This window comes from Xyrauchen texanus, chromosome 43, assembly GCF_025860055.1.
Source record: "Xyrauchen texanus isolate HMW12.3.18 chromosome 43, RBS_HiC_50CHRs, whole genome shotgun sequence".
Classification (NCBI taxonomy): domain Eukaryota; kingdom Metazoa; phylum Chordata; class Actinopteri; order Cypriniformes; family Catostomidae; genus Xyrauchen; species Xyrauchen texanus.
Genome location: NC_068318.1, coordinates 23,215,967 through 23,241,055, shown reverse-complemented (window position 1 = coordinate 23,241,055; position 25,089 = coordinate 23,215,967). Strand labels below are relative to the sequence as shown.

The window sequence follows — 25,089 nt, the reverse complement described above, 5'->3', positions numbered from 1 at the left end:
GTTTAAGATTTGTATTTGTTGTTAATGAACACTTCAAAAGTCAGCCCTTTCCCGCCAGGCTGCGAATGCCCAGAATGTGACACCTTGCACTGAGACTAAACCCACTCTCATACAATACACATCATTCTTTTTCTCTAACTGTTTAGAACTCAGATCCAAAACCAAGTGAGCTGTCTACTGAATACAGAGGCAGCGACCAAAGGCAGCTTCTGAACTGAAATAGAGCCTCCAACATTGGCCCTATAAAATGCTTGGAAAATTAAGCCACACTAAAACATGAATGAATATCGGTGTATTACATAACAAAATTATCAAAGCGGAACACTACTGATTTTTCAAATTTCAAAGCACTTTCCTTGTTTTGGTCATAATGCCTACATTCATTGTAAATTAGTTTTAATATGATACCTGTTTTGTGTTGGTCAAGAGTGTAGTTATTAATATTTTGATAAAAAAAACTTCTCAGGGCCCTCAGAGCTTAAATGGTTAATTTATATAAAGTTAATTCACAATGAGGTCCAAAAAAGAGACCTCTTGTGAAAATGCTTCTGTTGCTTGGCATTTTTAAAATTTAATGCACATTTTTTTCCATCACAAATTATATTTTGATCTGAAAAGTTGAATTGAAAAATGTATCAGAATATGAGAATTTCTTCTTATTAATGATATTCCCCTTTTGCTTTATTGACAGCATGCACTCAATCTGTCATGGACTCCTCAAGTTTGAGCAAAACCTGATGATCCATATTATCCAGCATGATTTGAGAATTTTCAAAAGAACATCATTTATGCTTCCATGAAAGCAAGGAAATTTTACATTTTGTAGGAGTTAATATGAGTTAACATGGCCAATGTCACAACTTTGCTTATTTGATTAGTGACCTAGAAAAGTACAGAATGTATTTTTCGATTCATTTTACACCATAATGTTTCTGTGCTTTTATATTTAAAAAAATCCTAAACCTTTGTTTATTTTCAGCTTTCAAGATGTTCAGACTCAGACTTTTAGACCCCACTGTATATCCATACCAAGGGTTTCAAATCTTCTGAAACTTACATGTTGAGAAAACGCTCACATGTCTCTATGAGGCTGTTCATCAAATTTCCGTGTATGACCGTGAAGTCTCTTCCTCTCCAAAAACGAGTTGGCAGGTTTTCTTAGTCTTGCAAATGTCAAACCTCAGGATATGTTTACACTAATAGCTGACACTCTCCCTCAATCACATGAGCACTACCTGGAACAGACGAAAGGTCAACAACGGTCTGAAATTCCTTCTAACTGTATCAGTTTCTGTGCTTAATGAGTGAAAATCTGTTTCGAGTTTTCATTCAGACTAGAGGATATGAGAAACTGATTACAGAACAGAACGTTCACCTCTAAAACAGCCAGACTGTCACTTCTCTCTGACCTCGGGTCAGTTTCGAGCCTATTAGAACACTTCAAGCCATCAATCAATCAACATACAGTATGCACGCTTGTGACACTGTACCGGTTATTGCTTCGCCAGTTGAATTTTTGTTACCTTCTCATTACTGGGGTACAGAGTTAGACTGTGTATTTAATGGCAGGATGTGTGCATCTTAATGGTGAAGTGTGTAATTACTGCACCACTTGCGTCACCAAATGGAATTGCTGAAGGTAATGACTGTTTTCAAACAGGTTTTTTTAACACCCCATCTTCTGCCAGTGATTCGACGGAATCCAGCCCCAAAGTCACGCCATTGGTAAAAAAAAAAAAACTAAAAAACTTTTGTTTGTTTGAGCATCCCAACCAACACGACACAGAGCAATGTTTTAAAAAATTCCTCCGAGTTGCAGTGATTATACTTTTTTGGAGGAATTAACCTACAAATTGTCTTGCATATAGTTGTGTCTGTATATTAAACAGGGATAGGAGAAAGTATTTTACTAAAACTACACATTTCATCTTTAAAGAGCTTGCTTTTTTCCCAACAACAAAAATAATCCTGTGGTGTGCTAGAGTGATTTTCTGAAGCATTGAGCTATGTGCTAGAAAGTCAGTGTTCGAGTTTGTCGTGCCAGTGGCGGGTTTGGTAAACACGCAAGCTGTAGTTCTTTTCTTGCCGTATAAGGGCTCAAGCAATTTGAAGATGGAGGTGCTATCTGCACCGTCACTTTGACTAACATTTCCTCAGCTGCCAAGTGCAAAAATGCAAGATCTTAAGATGTTACCTAGATCTAACGGGAGATGCTATCAGTTTCATCCCATTTCCCCAACTGCCTCCATGTGAATGTGCATTTGTGTGTGTTATACATTGCACTGACTCTACAGGGACAAAAACAGACAATATAAATGAAAAAGTAAACGTTTATTTAGAAAAAAGGATGATTTTGGAGTAATGTGGAAAACTTGTTCAGAGGGATTCACTTACATTTTGGTGCTTCTTTTAGTCTTTCCAAAATGATTTTCCTGCTGTTATTCAATATTTGTCAACATAGGTAGAGGCAAAGATAATATGTACTGTCCTATCCTAGATATTTATTATAGACATGTACAAATCTGGTATTCACTTCAATGATTGAATTAATTGAAAACATACTGTAGGATGATTTTAAAGGGATTGTCGGCTCCATCTTTTGAATTATCACCACCATCAGACCAAAATGCAAAGGGGTGACTGCTGACGATTTTAACAAAACAACCGTATTTAGCATAAAATGCTTGTATTAAATGCAGACGTCATTTAGATTTTTGATGTCGATTGACAGTTGACACTAATTGGATCTACTTAAAATGAAATCATCAAAAAAGTCCATTATAGTTTCTTTATAATTTGGGTGACAATAGTCATTTAGTGATATCCAATCTTTAGTAGATATTTCTTGGTTGTGACAGAAAATAAACAGGCAATTACTGGTAGCATAAATTATAAAGTAAACTAGAAATCTCACCAGATCATGCAGGTAAAATAAGAAAATCTTAACTTCAGGATGAAGGCTGACTCATAAGTATCTGACAGGGTTGACAATTAAAAAATGCTGTAAAAGCTTATAAAACTCTCCTCTGCTAGAACATAAAATAGTAGTTTCTTTTAAAGATACATATTTATATTGTTGTTTTTATCTATATTAATTATTGAGTTATGGTGGCTTTAGTAGTGGTAATTAGTGTTATAGCATTCTTTTTAATTATATAAAGAGTAAAGGGAATCAAAAAGTACTACATTAGTGTTAAAAAGCTTTCTAGTGATCATCTCTGATCACTATTCAAAATTGTGGGACATGTGTACACATGACTTGTCTGCACCATGCTTGTTACTATATGTCTCCTGTATAAAGAAACATCACATGCATGTACTACTCCAGCTGCTATCCTGTGTTACATACATTTCCTGCCGTTTCTGTATCAGTTGCATGTGAGAGTGTGTTTATTTACTCTGGACATGTCTCCAGCTTGCAAGAGTGTTTCACGTCACAGCAGGCACTGGAGGCCTGGAGGTTCAAATATTAGGAGATGCTTCTGCTCTGCATATAACTCCACAGTGAGGGTTATCATAGCGATCACCACCACCAATCGTAGAGTTTAAAGACATAGTGAACTTTCTCTTCATGTTATCTCCACTGTCCCTCTCATTCACTCTCCCCTCCTATCTCCTCTCAATCCCACTTTCACCCTCGTCAGATCGCTGTTCTTCATTAGTGCCTTTGGCTCGCTACCAGTCCAAAAAGCCACGGGGCTGTAGATGTAGATAAGATAGATCTGCTGTGGACTGACTCATCTGTGCTGGGTGCTGGAGAAGCTGAGGGAAGATCTGGCACTGATATCTGTTGTAATCTGCTTAAAGAAGACATGCCTTTTTTTTTTTTACATCACATTAATGTGAAAGTTTCTGGCTTCTGCTTGCTTTCAAAAGTAGCTTACAGGACTTGTATATAGATTGTATATGTGACCATTACCTACAGTACATTGCTTATTGATAGAACAATTTATTTCTAAAAGTAATCCCAGAGCTATCCTATAGAGCTCGAAAACATTTGCAAACACAATACCAGTGAACAAAATACAGTTTTATATGTATAGTTCTCATGTTTTAAAAGGGCACAAATCAGTTTTTTTGCTGGGAATAGAGTTTCGAGAGAACAGGAAATCATGGGGAGGGAAAAGGGAATGGAATAGGAACACGTCCAATGCTGGATTCAAACCCAGGTCTCCCACATGACCACAGCTCAATATGTTGGTGCACTTGCAAACATACAAAAATACTTTTTGACGTCACACAGACCACACCGAAAACTTTAGTGTGAAAACGTTATTTAACACGCTGATTGTCTGAAACCATTTGATGTAAATTGGATCTTCCTTCAGGTAGGCCATTAACATTCCTGTCTTGTAGTTAAACTGTTCTTTTCTTAAAAATTTGATTTGCAAGTGGAGATTATTTAGTTAGAAATGGAAGCTTTTATAAATAAAAAAATTAAAATACAATTTCATTCATCCTCTCTCCACAGAAAAAAGAGAGGGAGTGTATGCAGCTCCGGATCGGGAATCTGAGGTGTGAGTTGGAGAGACAGAGGAAGGCGCTGGCAAGAGAAATGGACTTGCTTCACAAAGAGAGGGCACAGCTTCAAAAGAATGGTAACCAAATTCTCCCAACCATCAGACTGAGGACCAATTTGTCCCACTTTGGCCAAAAAAACTCAGCTCTGTAGATTATTATAATGCAAGTCATCAGGGTCCAAAACTTTGAAGTTCCAAAAAGCATACAGTATAAAGTCAGCATAAAAGTTATACATACAACCTGAGTGGTTTCAATAATATTTTCTGAAGCAATACATAAGGTGTATGAGAGAATTAGAAACTAGAAACATTTCCTCTGTTGTAAACAACACTGCACTTCCATATGTTTTCACGCATGCGTCAGTTCTCGCGTGAACATGCCAACCTCAGCCTTCTCGTAAAGTTCATAGGAGATCTGGCCCGGAAGCAAAGATTAAAAGTTAAAAAAAAGGCTTAAATATTGATCTGTTTCTCTCACACACCTATCAAATCACTTCAGGAGACATTTATTAAACCATTCAGGTTGAATTGACTTACAGAGTTGAAATATTCTTCTAAAAATCTTTGGTTGTGTTCTACAGAAGAACGAAAGTCAAACACATCTGTGATGGCACAAAGGTTGGTAAATTATGAGAGAATTTTCCTTTTTGGTTTAAATAATTATTTTAATGAAGTAATATCTAAATAAAAATTTTGTATACTTATATTGTGCTACCCAAACGTTTTTAATCAGACAATGTTCTCTTTTAAAGCTCTGTCAGATTGTGTGTTTTCCTGTACTTCGCAACGTTTGACTGTACTACAGTATTTATCACATGCTGTTTTCTGCCTGGTTGGAACATAGTGTTCGTTGTATTCTAGCGTTGCATTTTGTTTACTGTAGGGATAGTAGCAAACTTCAAGGGCACAAGGGCTAGTTTTCATATATTCCCACTTCTGGGGTTTGAACTTAGGACCTTTGGATTTTCCCGTCCTGGTCTTTGACTATGCCACCATCAACCTGGTGTTTTTTAACTTAAGCTGGATTCACAAATCGTTTATGTTGCTCTGTACTGCTTCCATTAGAGATCCCTGCTGTTTAAGCGGCCATTGCAAAATCTGAGTTTATCCAAAGTTTAAGTTCCTTACCGGCCCATTTGTCACAGCCTCTTGCCATTCATGTTTGATTTCGGGAATCCTGCTCTTTTTATTTGCCAAATGTTGCATGTGGGCGGGAGGTGTGAGGAAGTTAGTTTGATTGATGTGGTGGCTGGTGTTTGACTAGAGGGCTGGGCCGCTCACTGCATCTTCATAAAAAAACACACACAACATTAATAATTGAATGTCCAGGTACTTGCCATCCCATAATGCATTGTGCTCATGACCTCCTCGTATGTGGAAACAACAGATTTGGGGTTCAGGGAAAGGTCTGCCTTAAGCCTTTTATAGATGGATGACCTCTACCAAACAGCTTCTGCAGAGAGGAGCCAGTTCTGACTAGAGGGGCTTGTCCTGACTGGAGCGATAGGAAGTGGACTGACTTTACATTCACACACAGGAAATGCTTTTTATGAGCAGATTGTTTTGAACGGAGTAAGGGGAAAGGATTCATTGACCTTTCTTGCTTTCATTATTTCCTTGGTTTCTTTTCTTTCTTTCTTTCTTTTGTTTATTCTTTCTTTCTTTCTTTGCTAACAAACAAATTCAAATTTAATTTACAATAATGGTCTTTTAAGCTATTGTTAGTCAGCACTTATTTGCTGATATTAACCGGGCTCAGCACTCTAGACACAGCATGAAACCCTCCTCCAAAACTACCATAGTTTATCCCACTTATAAAGGGAGATTAACAGAAATTACACAAAATGACTTAAGTGTAGCCACATCTCATCTCTGTTTAATGTACAAAGCTGCAGTCATGTGCACTTGTATTCCCCACCAGCTCTGGCCATTGAGTGGTTCCTGTCTTCCATTGAAGCACAGAATAAAGCTTTGAAGGGTCAAGCCTCCTGTCACCATTTCCCTCGCTCTAATTTCTCATCACATCCATGCACATGTTGTAAATTATGCCTGTAAAAGTGATCTGATGTTGATATGATCCGTAGTTGCACTCAACCAAAGCAACGGAGGGACCATGGGCCTGTAAACGTCAAATGTGGAGGCAATCCACAAATAACGAAGAAAATCTAAAGAGTTAAGTAAAAGTTGGTATAGTGCTGCTTCCAGTTGCCAGTTTCACACCTACTTCATCTGCAGAACTGTCACACTGACATCGAATCTGCTGCGTAAAATAACTGCGGCCCTAAATAGAAAGAATGGAAAGGCTTTATTCAGAGTTCATGAGAGAGAGGACTCACATTCACACACTCTCTCCAATCCTTGTGAACATTAGAATATGAAACACCTGCTTGCTCTGCAAGCCTTACCTTGGGTTAGATTTCAAGCAAGCATACACGTTCACCCTTATTCATGCAATGTTTCTTGACATCATTATTGAACACATGACACCAGCTAATCTCTGTCTGTTGGGGATCTTTCTCCCGAGCAAATGTAGTCGGATCTGTTGTTTTGCCAGTAGTATTTAGGAAAGGTGTGCGCAGTTAAAAGAAGGCCTTAACTTGGTGCTGACAACTGTAATGGCTGGGAGAGGTCATTTTACTTAAGCAGAGCATGTCAAGGGGAATTGTTTAAAGACAACAAAAGCATTTAGACCTTTCAGTCTTTCTCTTTGCCTCTAGCTTGTCTTTCCTTGTTCCTGCTGTCTCCAGTTAATGAGAAGTTTAAGGCTTTGCATATGGGACCACTTTGCTCCAGCGACAATGATCACTCCTCCAATTTTCCTGTTTCACCCCCCAACTGCCTTCAAAAAGACAGCAGAAAGGCTCAGGATGTTCCAAACCTTGCTTTAGGACAGAGAGATCCCAAGGAGCATTAAAGAGAAGAGAATGTGAGGTATATTATAAAGCAGACGTTGCTGTTTTTTTGTTTTTTTTTGCTGGTCTGCTTTAATTTCCCACCCTCATCTTCCCTCATTTTCTCGTTTTATGTAAGTGGAGTGAATAAGAACAGACAAGAATCTGCTCTTTGAAAACTGTATTGATCTTAAGACAGAGCCTTGAGGCACACCACACTTTCTGCCTACCTCCATTTGATCCATCTGTTGAGAAAATGTAAGACCCCATTTACACCTGATCTATTAACATTGGCCAATCCTATCACAGTTGAACAGAGCTAAATACAGTGACGCAGATCAAATAAAGCACATCCAAATTTCATGTAATATGACTCAAATAACTGAAAATCTTTCTTGAAACATCACTTTTGTGCTTAGATTAACATTAAAAAGGGTTTTGTATCTTAATGGATACAAACATTTGAAAGGCTGTGGAGAGGAGCAATGAATGAGTTGGTCAAATTTCTGAGAAGATTGTTCAGAAGTGTATATTTAAGTAACATGGATGCTTTAAATGAGTCCACTGAGCTCGATGGAAATGTTTATATAGTATCTTACTTTGTATTTTCTTGATTGATGATGTAAATGTATAAGTTAGGCACTAATGTTTTGGACCCCTCGGGTCATTAAAGGGATAGTTCACCCAAAAATGAAAATTTGCTCATCATTTACTCGCCCTCATGCCATCCCAGATGTATATGACTTTCTTCTGCAGCACACAAATTACGATTTTTAGAAGAATATCTCCGCTCTGTTGGTCCATTCTATGCTAGTGAATGGTGGTCAGAAGCCAGTAGGTTCAAAAAGGACATATTGGCAACATGAAAGTAAACCATATGACTCCAGTGGTTATTTCCATGTCTTCAGAAGAGATATGATATGAGGGTGAGAAAGTCCTTTCTTACTACCAATCTTTGACCAGAAAAAGAAAGTCAGTTGCAAACTAGAATGTGAAAGTGTAGATTTACAGTAATAAAAAAACCATTGGAGCTGTATGGATTACTTTTATGCTGCTTATATTTTTTATGTCCTTTTTGGACCTTCTGAGATCTAGTCACCATTCACTTGTATGACATTATTTTCATGACAGTTATGCATAACCCCACAATTTTCATTACCATAATGTGAAAAATGATGGTCATAATGATATTCTCATTTCCACAAAAAATGAAAAAAAAAAAAAAAGATATATTATTGAAATTGTAAAGTATTTACAGTCAGGTCCATAAATATTGGGATTTTGATTTTTAAGCCTGATGATGGCTTGCTTCACAGTAAATTACAGTAAATTATTTTAATGAGAGTTGGGGGATAAATATGCTTAAATGCCCTTAAAATAATGTCACAATGCAAAAAATCTTTAAGGATTTATTTTCTTTAGGCAAAATATAATTTTATTATTCTTGTATTGATTTGGGGTTAAATGTGACCTGGACATTTGTCTTGACTACACAGACAATCACAGAACAGGAAGCTTACCTTACTATTTCAAATGGAAGTTTCAGAATTTAATCATTATATATTCTAATTGTTGGATTTTTTTTGTAATCTGAAGAGGTATTATCTTGCTCCCGGGAATTGATATTCTGAGTGTTTTTATTTTAACGCTGAGCAATTATCTGTCTGTCTGTCTGTCTGTCTGTCTGTCTGTCTGTGTATTTATTTATATGTGTGTGTATACATATATATCCCGTATATATACATACAGTATATAAAACCTACAAGCATTTCTTTTCAATCTCAATTAGTTTTATGTTGCCTGTCGAGGAAATGTTTTTATAATGATGAAAGACAGTGTTTTATGGGAGCATGATTTAATAGACTGCTATCAAAATGAGACACACCCACCCACCTGTACAAACATACATGAAACTACCTGTTCATTGACCTCAATCACGTCTTGTTCTTTTTTTCTCCCTCTTTAATTCTCTCCATCTGTCTACGTTCTTCTCCCCAGAGGAGGTGTCGTCTACTAGGCACCAGGGACTGGAGTCTGAGCGCAAGTCTTTAACGGACTTGCAGAAAGAATGCACTGCCAAAAGGTGAGTGATTGTCAACCTGCAATTATTCATCCCTCTCTCTTCTTTAGTTTCATCATCCCTCGCTCTCTACCCTTAAGTTTGCTGGCCTCACATCTTTCAGATATTGCCCTGATAGGCCGCAGAAGGAGGCGCTCCATCAGGTTTTCCAAGCACTTTGGGAGATTATACTGTCAACTCAGACAGACAGAGGGCATGTCAGATTTGTTATGAATGTATGTGTTTTCCCACCCACTCAGATTGCATCGTGTGACAATTAACAGAATATGTTGTGCCAACATTGATGTGTTTGACTTGACCCAAAAGGGTTGCACACAGACCTCAGCAGTAATGCTTTTGTATGTCAGTGTTCCTAAGCCTCATGTCTGAAACACAAATCTCAGGCCTTAGTTATTGCCAGCATAAACACTTTCCGGGGAATGCCGCAATCCAGACTTAAACTTGCTTCGCCCACTTGAACACTGTGTCAGAGAACATGCACTAACCTCTAAGCTTTTTTAATTGTGTGTCTACATATAGGATTCTCGCATTGATGGGAAATATACAATTCTAACATGTTTTTTCCAAGCCTAGTAAAATCAGGGTAAATAATTAAATCTTAAAAATTCATGGAAATTAATACAATTTTAAATAAAAACAGGAAGAAGTCATGGAAATTAATCAAACCATTAAAAAAAAATCATGCAAGACAACTACTCAGAATTAATAAAATAAAAGTAATAAACACGGAAATGTCATGGAAATTAATAAAATCTTCCAAAAAGCATTAAAAGTTGTGGAAATTAACTAAATCTATTTTCTTCCTTTTTTAAATAATGAAAAAGTCTTGGAAAATTAGACAATCTTATAAAATAATGGAAAAGGTCTTGGAAATGTATTAAGTCTTTAAAAAATCATGGGAAAGTCATGAAAATTGTAATAATCTTTAAAAAATCATGGTAAAGTCATGGAAATTAATACATGTTTTAAAATCATTACAAAGTTGAGGAAAATAATAAAATCATGGATAAGTCTTTAAAATTATTAAAACCATAAATTATGAAAAAGACATGAAAGTTACTACAATAAGTATATATTTGTTCTTGTTATGCTCAGGTTTTAACTATTTTATTGGTTAGAAATTGCTGTTTGTGAGTGCAATCTTGAATCCTGTATTGACAAACGCCTGGAAAAGTCTTGGAAAAGCTTATTGATCAAAACGTAAGGGAACCCTCGACATAGAATATTCTTAATCCAGCACATTGTGAAAGCACATATTCATATTATGTTGTCCAAAACACTGTTCATCCCTTTGCAGTGACTGGGAATTTAGACTGTTATTGGTGTTTAAAGGATGGTTGCTATAAGTTTAGAAACACAATCCATCTAAAAAGCCAAAAGCCACCCACTTCCAGTAAAGACGGATAAAATTATGTTCACAGATGAATGGTGTTTAGATGGCGGCTTTTCGACCAGGTTTTGTAAGTGTAGAGCAGACCTGGTGGACCCATATACAAGCTATAGTCCAATACGGAACGTATATCCTTCATACTTAATCAATATTTCCTTCCTGGCTCCTTTTCATGATTGTAAATTGATACCATATTATCTCCTGTCATTACTTTTCCTTTCTCTCTCTCTCTCTTCCTCTTCGAATACTCACTTTTGTAGTCTCAGATCCAGTAGCTGAAAGCTGGGCATGAAAAGTAAACATTTTTTCAACCTCTTGCACTTTTCCTAGACGGGTCAATGTTTAGGTGTGCCCATACCTCAGCAACCCCTGTTCTGAGGTAAAGGTAAATGGAATGGCCTTTATTTGACAGATGTGCTCTGATTAGGATTGGTCGTGCCACTGGAGGATGGGGTCAGAGGAAAGGAAGTTCATCGTAATTTGGCAGTTATGATAATTGAGTAGCTCTTACAATTACTAAAGAGATGATTCAGAACCATCATTAGTAAAGTAGACTTCCTGAAGCCAGTATAAACATTAGAATAAATTATCTTTTGCTCTTTTGTCTCCCTCACTGTTATTCTGGCCCAGATTCCCTTTCTTGAAACTTTCTTTTCTTGGTTATATGCCTTTTCACTACATCTATGTAGTTTAGGCATTGAAGGTTATACATGTGACATACTGCATGTATGTATATACATTCGTTGCAGTCTGTTAATGTATTAGAAGTATTTGATTCAGTGTAATTTCTGATAACTGGCAGTAAAACATCTTGAAGTTCCTCTGTGTGTGTTTTTGTTCCTCAACAGAGAGATGTTTCTGAAGTCAAACGCACAGCTCACCTTCCGCTGTCGTCAGCTTATATCAGAACTGTCTTACATTTATCCCGTTGATGTGGTGAGTTTGTAACTCCACATACACAAACAACAACTCACACACTCAACAAAAGTTCTCTGTTATAATACACACCAAAGTCCGGCTTCTTATGGGCACTAAATCGAAAGGCTTTACTAGTTTGTTTGGTTTGTTTCCCACCATTTAATGATGACCTAGACCTAGTGTTCTCTGCACACGCTGCCTGCTACCCTCAGTATACTGTTGCCATTCAAATCAGTTCATAAAATGAAGCCACTGAAAATGGGCAGAAAACTACATTCAGACCAAACTATATTCTGCCAAGCTGTTTTAGTCCATTTAAAAATGAGTGTGATTAATCGCACTATGCTGTTTTCTGTTTTTCCCATTTACAGAACAATCAAAATGATTATGTGATTTGTGGTGTGAAACTGCCCAATTCAGAAGACTTTCAAGGTAAGTTTTGATCTTTTCATATTTGGCCATCTTGAGTTTTTTAGCATAGCAATGGATCGCATGTAAATGGATATTGCATATTTATACCCCTGGCCCATACAGACACTGGCTTTTGGATCTGACACTGATAACAGCTTGAATGGTCCTTTTCCTCTTTGCACCGGAGAACACGACGGCTGCTTTTTTTCAAAACTATTTTAAATGTTGACTCATCGAACCAAAAAAACAGTTCCACTGTTCTACTTTCCATCTAAGATGAAACTGAGCCCAGAGAAATCGGCAGTGTTTCGGGACAGTGTTGATGTATGGCTTCTGCTTTGCATAGTAAAGTCTTAACTTGCATCTGTGGATGCAGCAGTGAATGGCGTTGACTAACAAAGGTTTACTAAAGTAATCTCAAATCCATGTTCATGATCTCTATTACAAATGAATGATGTTTTTATGACAGTGACATCTGAGGGATCAGAGATCATTCAGAAGTAGTTTTCATATTGCCCTTTACGCACTGAGATTTGAACAGATTCCTTGAATCTTTTAACTATGTATATTGTGCACTGTAGAGTGTGAAATGCCCAAAATCCTACCAATTATTCTTTGGGGAACATTGTTCTCAAAGTGCTGGATTATTTGCTGAAACCTCTGTTGGCAAATTGACAAATCTCGAATAATCCTTACTCTTGAAGGACTAGGCTGTTTTTGGAGGCTTCTTTTATACTATGACACGATTGGCTCACCTGTTTAACATCTCCTGTTTCACATTGCCTTGTTATTTTAACTCGTCAAATTCGTATTAGTCTTTAATTGCCCCATCTCAACATCTTTGGAGCATGTTGCAATCATCTGATTTGAAATGACTGTACATAAAAAACAATGAAATCCACAAGGTAAAACATCATATAATGTTTAGTTGTAGTGCTTTCAATTTAGCAAAGGGTGAATATAATTTACAAATCACTACTTTTTGTTTTTATTAGCATTATTGATACTGTCCCAACTTTTTGGAATTGGGGTTGTAGATACCTTTAACTAATTTTAACTAGTAGAATTTCACAATTATCTGTCATTAACTCTATAAGTAATGTTGTGCTAGTTGGAAATCATAATGCAATTTATTTTTATGTAATATTGGCTTCACTAGTGGTAATGTTCATTTCAAATACTGTATCTGTAATCTTATTGTAACTAGTATGAAAGCCTTTTACATTTTATTTAATTATAGGCTACTCTTCAATTTAAAATCTGAAATCCATTTCCAGATATCTGAAATACTAAATTAAACATTCAAAAATAAGCATATTTACTAGTTTTAATTTAATTGTTGATATCAGGAATGGGTATTTGCATTAGTGGATTATCACTCAGTGGATGATAAATCTAGTGGAAAAAAATAAAAAAATCCCATAGTCCCAAACCATTTGTAGGGACAGGAATATCAGATAATTACAGATTATATACAGTAAGATAATTTTTCAGCAATGTGCTGGAAAACACTCAGAACACCTTAGCAACTGCATAGCAACGTCCTGTAAACCACACACAACAACATACAACCAGTTTTGCATAGACAAACGATGCTCACCTTTTGTTTACAAAATGTAAATATCTAGTCTGTTTGAGAGAATATAACCAATATTGTGAAAAAAAAAAAACTAGTTACGTTCAACTGTGTGCTGCATGTCTCATAAAGCAATCATTAAAATGTTTTTAAATATTATACGTGTATATATTGTATCTGCATTATTTCAGCCACCCTGCTTTTTACATATTTCTATAGGCTATTGAAAAATGAATATCAGTTAATCACTAGTTCTGAGCCAGAAGTGTTCTCAGTATTAGCCCCCATTTTTCTCTTGAATCACTTTCTGCCATGACTAAAACCCCTTTCCTCCACATACAAAACATCTAGACAGGAGCTCTTGAGCTTGAGTTCTGCTTCACTGACTATAACTCCCTTGATTTCTTGGACTCTTCAGTCTGGTTGTGGATCACAGGTTGCATGCCATCAATCAATCATTATGTGCTGCTCTGAGTCTGATCAATGGAGCACTGTGTCCATGGAACCCCTCAACTTGTGGTTATGAGCTCATTCTAGTCAGTTATTCACAGCAAGAACTGGTTGGACCTCCTGACTTATTGCATTGAATAAGAGAAAAGGATTAGATTAGTGCATTCATTTCACAAAGTTCCCTGCAGTTAGGCCTTTGGAGTTTTTAATAAGGGAAATTAACTATGTATGACAGGGACATTTGATGTCTTTTGTTGTGTTGGATGTGGCGAGAGTTTTTCATATAATTTCCAGTGTGTCCTTTGTGCAGCACCGTATCAGTCGCTGAGAATCAGGTTTGGCTTTTTTCAGGCAGAAAGGCATGACTTAAAAAAAAAAAAGAGGGGTTAATGGAAGCCAGGTTGACCTGCACACGAAACAACATACATGCACATGCAGTCCTCCACATATGGGGTTATTGCTTGCACTGTTTTCTCCTACGTACTTTTCGTAATGAAACCTCATATGCATACTCACGCACACAATGTATTTCTTATGTAAAATAACATTCACAAAGAATCTTATTCAAACAGCACTGATTTTGTATGCTTAAAGGAATAGAAATTTAAATTCTGTCATTTACTAATTTATTTATTTATTTTTAAACCATAGCGGGGCAGGGGGGGCAGGTCCATTCAAAGAAAGTGAATGGTGACTGAGGGTAACATTCTGCCAAACTTCTCTTTTGGGGTTTAATGGAGAAAAGAAAGTTTTATGGATTTGAAACAATATGTGGGAGACTAAATGATCACATCATTTTCATTGTTCATCACATTAATAGCCTCTAATTGCTGTAGTTCTGGATTCGTTTTTTTTTCTTAAGTTAAGAAAATGAAGAACAAACACACAACAAACAACAGTATTATATATTTTTTCAATATTATAAAGCAGGCAAATTAATTTTGAATTTTTTTTTTATGTCTACTTTTTTGGGGCAAAATATCTTTGCGCATCCTTTTCATTAAAAACCCTGCCCAACTTTGACTTGTTGACCTCTCATCTTTGCGGTTGCTTAGCAACCAAATATTTTTGGTTTGGCATTTGCACTTTTTTTTTAATTGACTAAAAAATGCATCGAAAGGTTGTTATTCAGACAGTAATGGGGCTATCAGTGTGATTTTAGATTGTATATAATTATTTAGGAAGCACAAACATTGGGGTGTGATTATATTTTTAAAGACAGAACACTCGCATTAGCTGGATGTTATTTTCTGAGTAGCTTTTAGCCTCTGGTAATGCCTTTGACCCTGTCAAGAAAAGTGCATTGCTAAAGTGAACTGAAGTCTTGAATGGCATTTGGTTATTGTGCTGCTCCCTGACTGTAACTCAAGGGTCCTAAGAAGACTCAACAAAATGAATGGCCTTCAAGTCCCATTAACATAACAAACAGCCCCCCATTTAAAACATCACAATAGAGGGAATTAACTTGAATTGTTTTCATTCAACTTTATGCTAGAATCTACAAATCTAGACCTTTATCGAAATGGAGGTTCTAGTATAATAGAGCTCTGCCTAGATATTTTAGTCTCACAATATGTGAACTTCACAAAACCTTTAAAAAACATGTCCAGGTTGTATTTCTCCCTATATTAAACATTTTGTAAATAAGACATTTATTTAAAATAAGGACAATGAAACCTATTTATGGTCCAGATTATTTGCATTGTGACATTTATTAAAGTAAGCATACCCCTTCCCCATAATTCTCATTACTGTAATGTGGAAATAATATATGATTTAAATCATGAACTAATTAAACATATTTTTGTTAAAATTCATGCTGATTTTTTTTTTTATCAAAATATCGATTTTTAACTTGACACAGTGACCTAAAAATGTTATGTGTATGACGCAACGCACCCGAGATGCTACACAAGCATGTCTGATGCAGCTGTTCATTGACTGATCCTTAAACAAGCCCTCATAATAAATCTCGAACTGATTGACAAATTCACTTGTGTAATGGATTGCTGTGAACTGTGTGCCAATGATTGACTTATGATCAATAATATGGTAGTAAACAATACATTGTATTCTAAAGCCACTTTTTGTGTTGTCTTATTAATGATGAACTCTTCTGCTGTAAGAATGTAATGCACTTTAATTAACTTAACATGTTTTTATTTTATTTTTATATATAAATATAAAAAAATATATAATTTTTAAATATTTAAAGATAACTATGTATAATTATTTCATCATTATATATTGAATTAATTTTATATGATGGGCTTTCTCAGCAAATATTTGTATATGCGAAATTAATCTCGATTAATTAATCGGGACACCATGTAATTCATTTTATTAAAAAAATGAATCGATTGACAAACCTAATATACACACACAGTATATGCAGTATATATATACATTGTATATATACATACAGGATTTTATATATTTATATATATATCAGCCTATACATTAAAACCACCTAATATTGTGCAGGTCCCCCTCATGCTGCCAAAACAGCGCCATCCTGCAATATATTCTTCTCACTACAACTGAGCGGTTATCTGTGTTACCGTGGACTTTGTCAGTTCGAACCAGTCTGGCCATTCTCTGTTCACCTCTCTCATCAAGGCATTTCCATCCACAGAACTGCCACTCACTGGATGCTTTTTTGTTTTTGGCACAATTCTGAGTAAATTCTAGAGACTTGCGTATATTGTAGTATATTTTTTTATTTTGACTTTGGGTTTAAATATGATCTGTACATTTTATTATAAGATTTACAAGTTTACTGGCTTATTTTAGTTGTACCTAGAGTGCAGTTTCCTCTTAATTCATAATTTGTTCTTCAAATAAGTCTCTTTCTGTGTTTTCCTCTCTCTGCTGCAGCAAAGGATGATGGGAGTGTGGCGGTGGCTCTGGGGTACACGGCACACTTGGTGCTGATGATATCGTACTTCCTGCAGATTCCACTCAGGTATCCGGTCATCCACAAGGGTTCCCGCTCCTCCATCAAAGACACCATCACTGACAAACTCTCTGAGAAGGAAAGAGAGTAAGAACAAAATATTATTTTCTTTTGTTGTTTTGTGCTATATAGCTCAAAGTTTGGTTGTGCCAAATTGAATTATATATATCTAAATCACAGGGGAATTTATTTTTACATTTCTGCTCGGCAGTAAGAAGTATCTATGAAGACAGTATAATATTAGTATACATTAATTCATCATTTTCATTACACTCTAAAGAGGCTCTTCCCACAACATAGAAAATACTTATTTTTCTGTTTGCACCTGTGGTGTATGTGTGTGTGTAATTTGTACACCTGTCTGGTTCAATATGTGTGTTCGGGGTGGTTTAAGGCCCTTCTTGAATTTAACGGTACTTAAACGCCACAGGGTTCCAACTTTCATGTGCTCCCTTGAGCCCCTCGCCTCTCTTTCATCCATCCCTCTCTAACTCTTTCATCTTTTCATCCCATCCCATCCCATTCCATGCTGATTTACCATGTCTGCTTCAGCATAAGAAGCCTAAAAAGAGGGTCTCGAGAACACAAGTTTACATACATAAGTTTGCATAGGACTGTATTTATGGCTCATACTATTTGACTTCTTTTATCAAAGTGGCAGCACATCAAAGCCAAAGAGTACATTTAAAATTAGAGTACATTTCAAAAATGTATTTGCTTTCTTTTTAAAAGTTTTTTGAAATATTGCGAACCAATCTCACGTCACCAGCCTGAGCACACGAGGAATAGTTCACTTAAAAATAAAAATTCTGTCATCATTTACTCACCCTCATTGTTTTTCTACGTTACTTTATTTTTTTGCGTAACACAAAAGGCAGTTGCAATGACAGCCTCAGTCTCAACTTTAATTGTATGGACAAGGATGCAAGAAAAGTTAATGGTGACTAACATGAACCATTCTTTTAAATATTTTCTTTGGGCTTTTTTCACTTTTATTTATGGTGATAGTAGAGAGAGAAATTGAACGATGAGTAGAAGAGATAAGAACAAGACTTTGGTAATATCACAAACTGGACTCGAACTTACATTGCCTGCTTGAGCACCTTGGCTTAACATATCAAAGCTTATGCATTAACCACTAGGCCACGGCTGTAATTATTTTTCTTTGGAATAATTTTTCTTTTTTTAAAACTTTGATTATAATGAAAATATTTTGGTAAATGCCCTTTGAGTTGCAGATGCATTGATGTTATTTGGAAATAATGTAATGAGTGCCTTGATGCATGTATTAAGGTTTTCATTCTTTGAGCCTGATCCACAAAGCCTGTTTTTAAACCTTTTCGCCATTGATCTCCATTATCTGTCCACCTGAATAAACCTTGCAGTTGCAAATAAGCCTTTTTTTTTTTTTTTTTTACAATGTAGTCAGAGTAGCATTACATCATCTTTTTCAGATTCTTACACAACTCGAGGAACCGTCACATTTGTATGGCCTACCATTAATGCAATCTTCCCCCTTAATCTTCATAGTTTGAGGTTAAATTGCATCCTCAGGGTGTGATCTTTCCCGGCACGTGAGATACTTGTAATTTATTAACCTTTTGTATGCATGCGATGCTGTGGTTACCATAGAGACGAATGCATACTCTCCAGGCTTGGCCTGTGGGGTTTGCAGACCCTGGCATTTTAATGCCAGAATGTGTGGACACTGCAATTACAGCGCCTACTACCCTGTTCAAATTATTGTTTTTCTGTGTTTTGGTGCTGTAACTAAGCAGAAGTCGTCCAAGAAAAGAGGTGGTTGCTCTGCCGATTACATGTCTGTAGTGCACATGCCCAGAGAGGTATCACATTCCTGCATTCCACACATGGTGAAAAGCCCCTTAATGAAACTCGTAATAAAACTGGATTGTTATAATCAGATGGGCCCCCTTTTGAATGACAGTGGTTGAGATAGCTTTCTTCGCTTTTGATATAGGATTAATGGCTGATTTCAACAGTTTATAAATGAGGAGGAAGAGAGGAAGAAGATGGAGAGGTAAGAGAGAGGGGGGCAGAAAGAGGGGTAAACAGGATAAAGAATAATCCCTAATTGTGCCAGGATAATGGTGGATAGTCATCCTTTGTGGTCTATGTTTGCTTGTGTGGCTCAGAGGTTGTGTTAACTGAAAAATTTTCACAATTTACATAATTTATTTTGGAACCATTTACAGATGATTAAAAACGGATCATTTAAAATACTTTGTAATTTTAACAGATCAAATTAATGTATCTGGTCTATTGTGATTCCCTACTACTGTAAAGGATGCTAATAGGGATTAAAGAGTGGAAAAAGTAAAGTTTTATACTCCCTCATGAAAATAGACTGTGTGAGATGTGATTTGAGGATTTTGGGAGAGAATAGAGAGATTCAAAGTGTAGACTACTGGAATCATTCAAGGGATATTGTTCATTAAATTGGTTTACCAGATCGTAAAGCAGTTTCTGTTTTCATTTTCACTTTGTGAGCATAGAATTAAAAAATAAAATCAACAAGCCAAGAACAAGGCTCCCACAGACATGAAAACCTGTAAATATCAAGGATTTTTGAAATTGTGTTATCCAGGCCTGGAAGAGTCATTGAAATTAAAGGGATAGTTCACCAAAAATGAAAATTCTCTCATCATTTACTCACCCTCATGTCATCCCAGATGTGTTTGACTTTCTTTCTTCTGCAGAACACAAACAAAGATTTTAAAAACAATATGTAAGCTCTGTAGGTCCATACAATGCTAGTGAATGGGCTAGAAACATTTTCAAGCTAAAAACAAAGCACATAAAGGCAGTATAAAAGTCATCCAAAAGACTTAAATGGTTACATACATGTCTGCTGAAGTGATATGATAAGTGTGGATGAGAACCAGATCAATATTTAAGTCCTTTTTTACTATAAATTATTTTCCCTGCCCAATAGATGGCGATATGCACTAAGAATGTGAATGGGAAAAGAAGAATAATGTAAAAGTGAAAGTGGAGATTTATAGTAAAAAAAGATTTAAAAATGTATCTGTTTCTCATCCACACCTAAAATATCGCTTCTGAAGACATAGATTTAACTACTGGAGTAGTATAGATTACTTTTATGCTGTCTTTATGTGCTTTTTTTGAGCTTGAAAATGTTGGTACCCGTTCACTTGCATTGTGTGGACCTACAGAGCTGAAATATTCTTTTAAATAATCTTCTAAAAACTATTCTTTTAATACAATCATGGAAATATCTTGGTGAATATGCATTTTTCTAGTTATGCTCTGCTTTAAAATATTTGATCAGCTTGTGATATCCGATATGTGAGTAAATTGTTTGTTTGAATTGAATCTTTTCAATGAATCGTTTCAACCATTTCAGGGATCGATCTGAATGAGTTGTCATTGAATTGGTCTGAACCAAAATGTTAAAAAATTTTAAATGTCCATTTTTTACAATCCATACCTAGAAATCCTAAATGACTGGAGAGGTCATAAAAGTAATGGAAATTAATTAATAAGAATGCATTTCATGCCCAGTCAAAAGTGCAAGCTGACAAATGAGATGTAAGTGTCACAGAAGCGACAAGAAATAATGCAGTTGCATTATTCAGAAAATTTGCTTTTCATATCAGATTTTGTGTTTGGACACTATCAGATAGGTTTAGGTGATGGTGAAGGGTAAGGATGTCTGTTTTCTGTCTACCTCTCATTTGACTTTAGATCACTATTGGTTAGGTTTATGTTAGGGAGGTATGTTTTACTCATTAAATCCTCCATCTAATATTCACCTTAAAAACCTTGTCAGATTACGACAGCATTTCACTTGCTTTTGTCACCCCCCGCTGGACATTTCCCTGGCAAACTGCAGCCAAACGTGTTATAAGGAATGCAGTTTCATTTTCCGAAAAATGTTGCCATGGTCACGTAATGTTCATGAGATCAGGCTGGAAAATACAGCGAGATGCAATGCACTACCCACATTTCTACACAGATCAACAATGAAAAAATAAAGCAGACGGAACTGATTTATCCATCAAGATGTCTGAGTGCTGTCAAAATGACCACAATGCACATCCCTAGCTGCGGCTGGCTCAGATTAGACCTTGCCCACACACATGCACATTTCACATTTCACACACCAAATCCCTTTTTCAGTTATGTCTACAGTGCACGTCCCCCGCAAAACTGTTGTGTTTAACAATGATGTCAACTCTGCAAACATTTTAAAACTCCTAACCTACTGAGAACGTCAATCATGATGTAGAGCTTTCAACCACAGGGATGAAACACAATAGGCCACAATTCCACTGTGTACATGTGATGCACAAGCCTTTACAAGGTTCACAGACAGTACGTTGGGCCGCCCACATCCCACTCTGCCAGTCACAGCGGCTCCCAGGAGACAACACTGTTATGAAAGTCAAACTATAATCAGGACACACTCTTCCTGACCCTCAGCCTCTGTGTGCATTTGTGTGTTTGTGATGTACACTTGTTTTGTATAAGGTACGACCAGTACACAGTTATTAGCAGCAGCAGCTGTACAGGGGTGAGACCACTCAGCTGTTTAATGGCCCTTTATGTGTGTGTTTGCAGATGATTCAGGTGCCACTGAGAAGATGAAGGTACAGCCCTTCAGAAGTAGTACTCCGAAGCTTATTTAAGTATGCGTTAAGAGGCGAAGGAGAACAGAGGGACCTATGTTGCCCACATAATTAACTCTGAATGAGCCAAACCTGCACCATATCCTATTATCCCCTGTCCTATGTGCCCCCATGACCTCCACACACCATAACTTACTGCAATATGAGCTGTAATCAGTCCCTAAGTGTCATTGTTTAATATTGTGTAAGCTTTGCACTTGACAAAGAAGGTTTAAATCATCTTCTTTATCTCTCTCTTGGCCACGCTGGGTTTTGTGTTCATTTGTCAGTTCTATCTCTGGTTGTCTAATGATTTCTGTATTTCTGTCATAGCGAGGTCTCTGGTTTGTATAGTGGGTGTTCTCTGAGATACAGTTAGCGATCTGTAAATCTGCTCGGCACATTAATCTCTTCAACTTTGGGAAGATGCATCAGTATCTTGCTGTGACTGAACTTACAGCACTGCTTTTCTATTTAGCTTATGGTCTACAGCCAGACACAGTGAATCAAGTTGTCATTTTTTAGCTCTAGTAATTTTGTAAGTAACTATTTGAAAAGTTGTTTCAAAGTGTCTTAGAGGTCATTCACATAAAAAAAAAAAATTTCCCCCACACTCAAAAGTCTGCGCTTTTTTTCTGTTGTAGAATTAGAAAAAGTAAACCGAGAAATTGTATTGTTTTTCCATGTAAACATACACTAGACGGATGTCTTTATCAGTCGTGCAGTGTCTTAGTGTCTTGCAGAGGAAAGCCGTTTTTAAAAGAAGTTGTTTTTTTTTAAATCATGTCTCGAGACACATTTTTGCTGTCTTTAGACTGACTCTTGGCAACTTGTAGAATTATAAATGGATAAAATCACAACACTTATATGGTAGTATTAGTGGCTGTAGGAAAGGAACTCCTGCCTTTTATGTTAAAAGAGCCAGTTGCCTGGGTAGCTCAGCGAGTGTTGATGCTGACTACCACCCCTGGAGTCGTGAGTTCGAATCCAGGGCGTGCTGAGTGACTCCAGCCAGGTCAAATCAAAACAAACCCACTTAAATCACAATCTAACAAAAGTATAAAAACTCACATATTTTCCACAAATATATCACACTAAAATTGGTATCGACCAATATTGATCATCAAACATCAAAGTTGATGCATCCGTAACGAAAGTCGGAAGTGCGCACTTTGTATACAACAGAGGATCGAATGCCTCACAGGGTTGGTTCATTTCAAACAGCATTACAGCACTGGGTGGAAGCAATTGTTTAAAGTTAAAAACGTTTACATTTTCTATTTGTTTCTACACAAACCTATCAGTTTGCTACATATAACATTAATTGATTGACTGGAGTCATGTGGATTACTTTTATGCTGCTTAAATATGCCTTTTGGACCATTCAGCCAGCAGCCTGATGGCACCCGTTTACATGCATTGTATGGACAAACTGAGCTGAAATCTGCTTATAAAATTCTTCACTTCGGTTCTGCTGAAAAAGGAAGGCATACACATCTGGGATGGTTTAAATGTAAGTAAATCATGAGAGAATTTTCATTTTTGGGTGAACAAACCCTTTAAGTGCACATTACCGATGCATTATTAGACACTATACATACAGATAAAAAACAAATTGAATGCTGAAATGTAAAATCTTAAAAATATTATTTTCTATGGCTGCTGTTTAGTCTCTCTTGTGCACTTTAATTTTAGTTTTGTTCAGAATCAGAATCTTTCCCACACCTGGCTCACTGCTTGTGGGTGAAGTCTCCATTTTCCATACACTAAATCTGCTCCCATGTTTATTAAGCCCCGGACATATGTTATACATAATTAATAAACATGCAGTGTTCATCACAACAAGTTTCTGTGCTAGGATGTGCAGTCGAGTCAAGCGTGCTCCTGTATATGCCAATTTTAGTCATAGAAAGTCTGGGAGAACTAGAGTGAAGTTTCATAAAGTAGAAAAAAACAGACACGGCATTAATTGCACACTTAAAAAAAAAAAAATTGTAAAGTGTTGAACAGTCAACTGTTATCACAAAATTAACACTTTGAATTTGCCAGCCCTAATTTGCACAAATTCTTGCGATCACAACAACCTAGAAGGACTGATCATCCTCAGATATTATTGTTGATTTGACATTGAAGTGCAAGCTTGGAAAACTGTTTTGGAGATTTTGGCCTTCCCCTGACCAACACCCAAAGTGTGGGACTATTACGTTTTGCAAATGTACAGCCTGAAGATAAATTGAAAAGTTCACACAATCTGTTTTTCATTTTACAACATCTTAGCTTCATCCTGCTTCCAGCTTTCATGTAGGTGTCACTGAGGTGGCCCATGAGCAGGAACAACCTCTCACCTCCCTCACTGTGTTTAGGGCTTCATCTGGTCACCCAGCATTTGTATACACTGACCAAAATGATGTGACTGTAGACATGATTCATCTCGTGGCAAGTTTTACTCAGCCCATAATAAAACTGTCATGATGGTGGTTATAAATTAAGATAAGTGAGGTATAGGCAGAACTCAGTTTTTTATATGTGATAATAATACTAGTCATTTGTGAAACAAGTGTAATCTTAATGTTACACATTTAATAGTCAAAAATCTGTTCTGAGGGCCATAGAAAGCCAAATCACTGTTGCCATTGCTCTGTAGTACTAGACTTAATTGGCCCATGATAAATTCTCAACTGTCTCTCACTGAAAAAAGAACATTATCTTCAGGGTTTTACAGTTCAGCAATGATGTCATTTTGAATACTTGCTAGAATTCACTACCTATTATGCCACACTGATACATTTGAAAACAATGAAACGGTTCCTAATTATGAGACAACATAAACACAACAAACAAACTGCCTATGTAGACTGTAGACAGCAATGCAGCTCACGTTTTTGAACAGAAGTCCATGATATGTTGTCATTTTTACTCCCATGTATGGCTATTTTGCACTGCATGTCTCTTTACTGTAATTGTATGTCTTGTAATGTTAGGCCACTATCCAAAATCACATTTAAGTCATTTCTGCATTTGCTTGCTTTTAAAACTTCATAAATTGTACACCTCCATTAAACCTGAAAATTCACTGTAATATCGACCCACCAGTCTCGTAAATGAAATCTGTTCCCCTGAATCCCCATTCGGTAGTAAAACTATATATTTTTGACAAGCAACCTTCTTGGCTTCTTATTAAAACTTTTCTGTCCTCCATTTTAACTTGGCATTTTGCCAAAACTTTCATCCAAATTTACTTAAATAAC

At 36.4% G+C, this 25,089-nt stretch overlaps 1 protein-coding gene across 4 annotated transcripts in view; it reads left to right on the top strand.

Moving 5' to 3' along the window:
* The window catches only part of LOC127635467 (UV radiation resistance-associated gene protein-like), a 124,978-nt gene that overhangs the window by 34,990 nt on the left and 64,899 nt on the right, over nucleotides 1–25,089 (top strand). For all 4 annotated transcript variants that reach the window (XM_052115546.1, XM_052115545.1, XM_052115544.1 and 1 more), the window contains exons 8-12: nucleotides 4,472–4,598; nucleotides 9,410–9,494; nucleotides 11,730–11,817; nucleotides 12,171–12,231; nucleotides 17,114–17,279. In XM_052115546.1, the coding sequence (XP_051971506.1) occupies nucleotides 4,472–4,598; nucleotides 9,410–9,494; nucleotides 11,730–11,817; nucleotides 12,171–12,231; nucleotides 17,114–17,279 (527 nt within the window). The remainder of the gene's footprint in view (nucleotides 1–4,471; nucleotides 4,599–9,409; nucleotides 9,495–11,729; nucleotides 11,818–12,170; nucleotides 12,232–17,113; nucleotides 17,280–25,089) is intronic.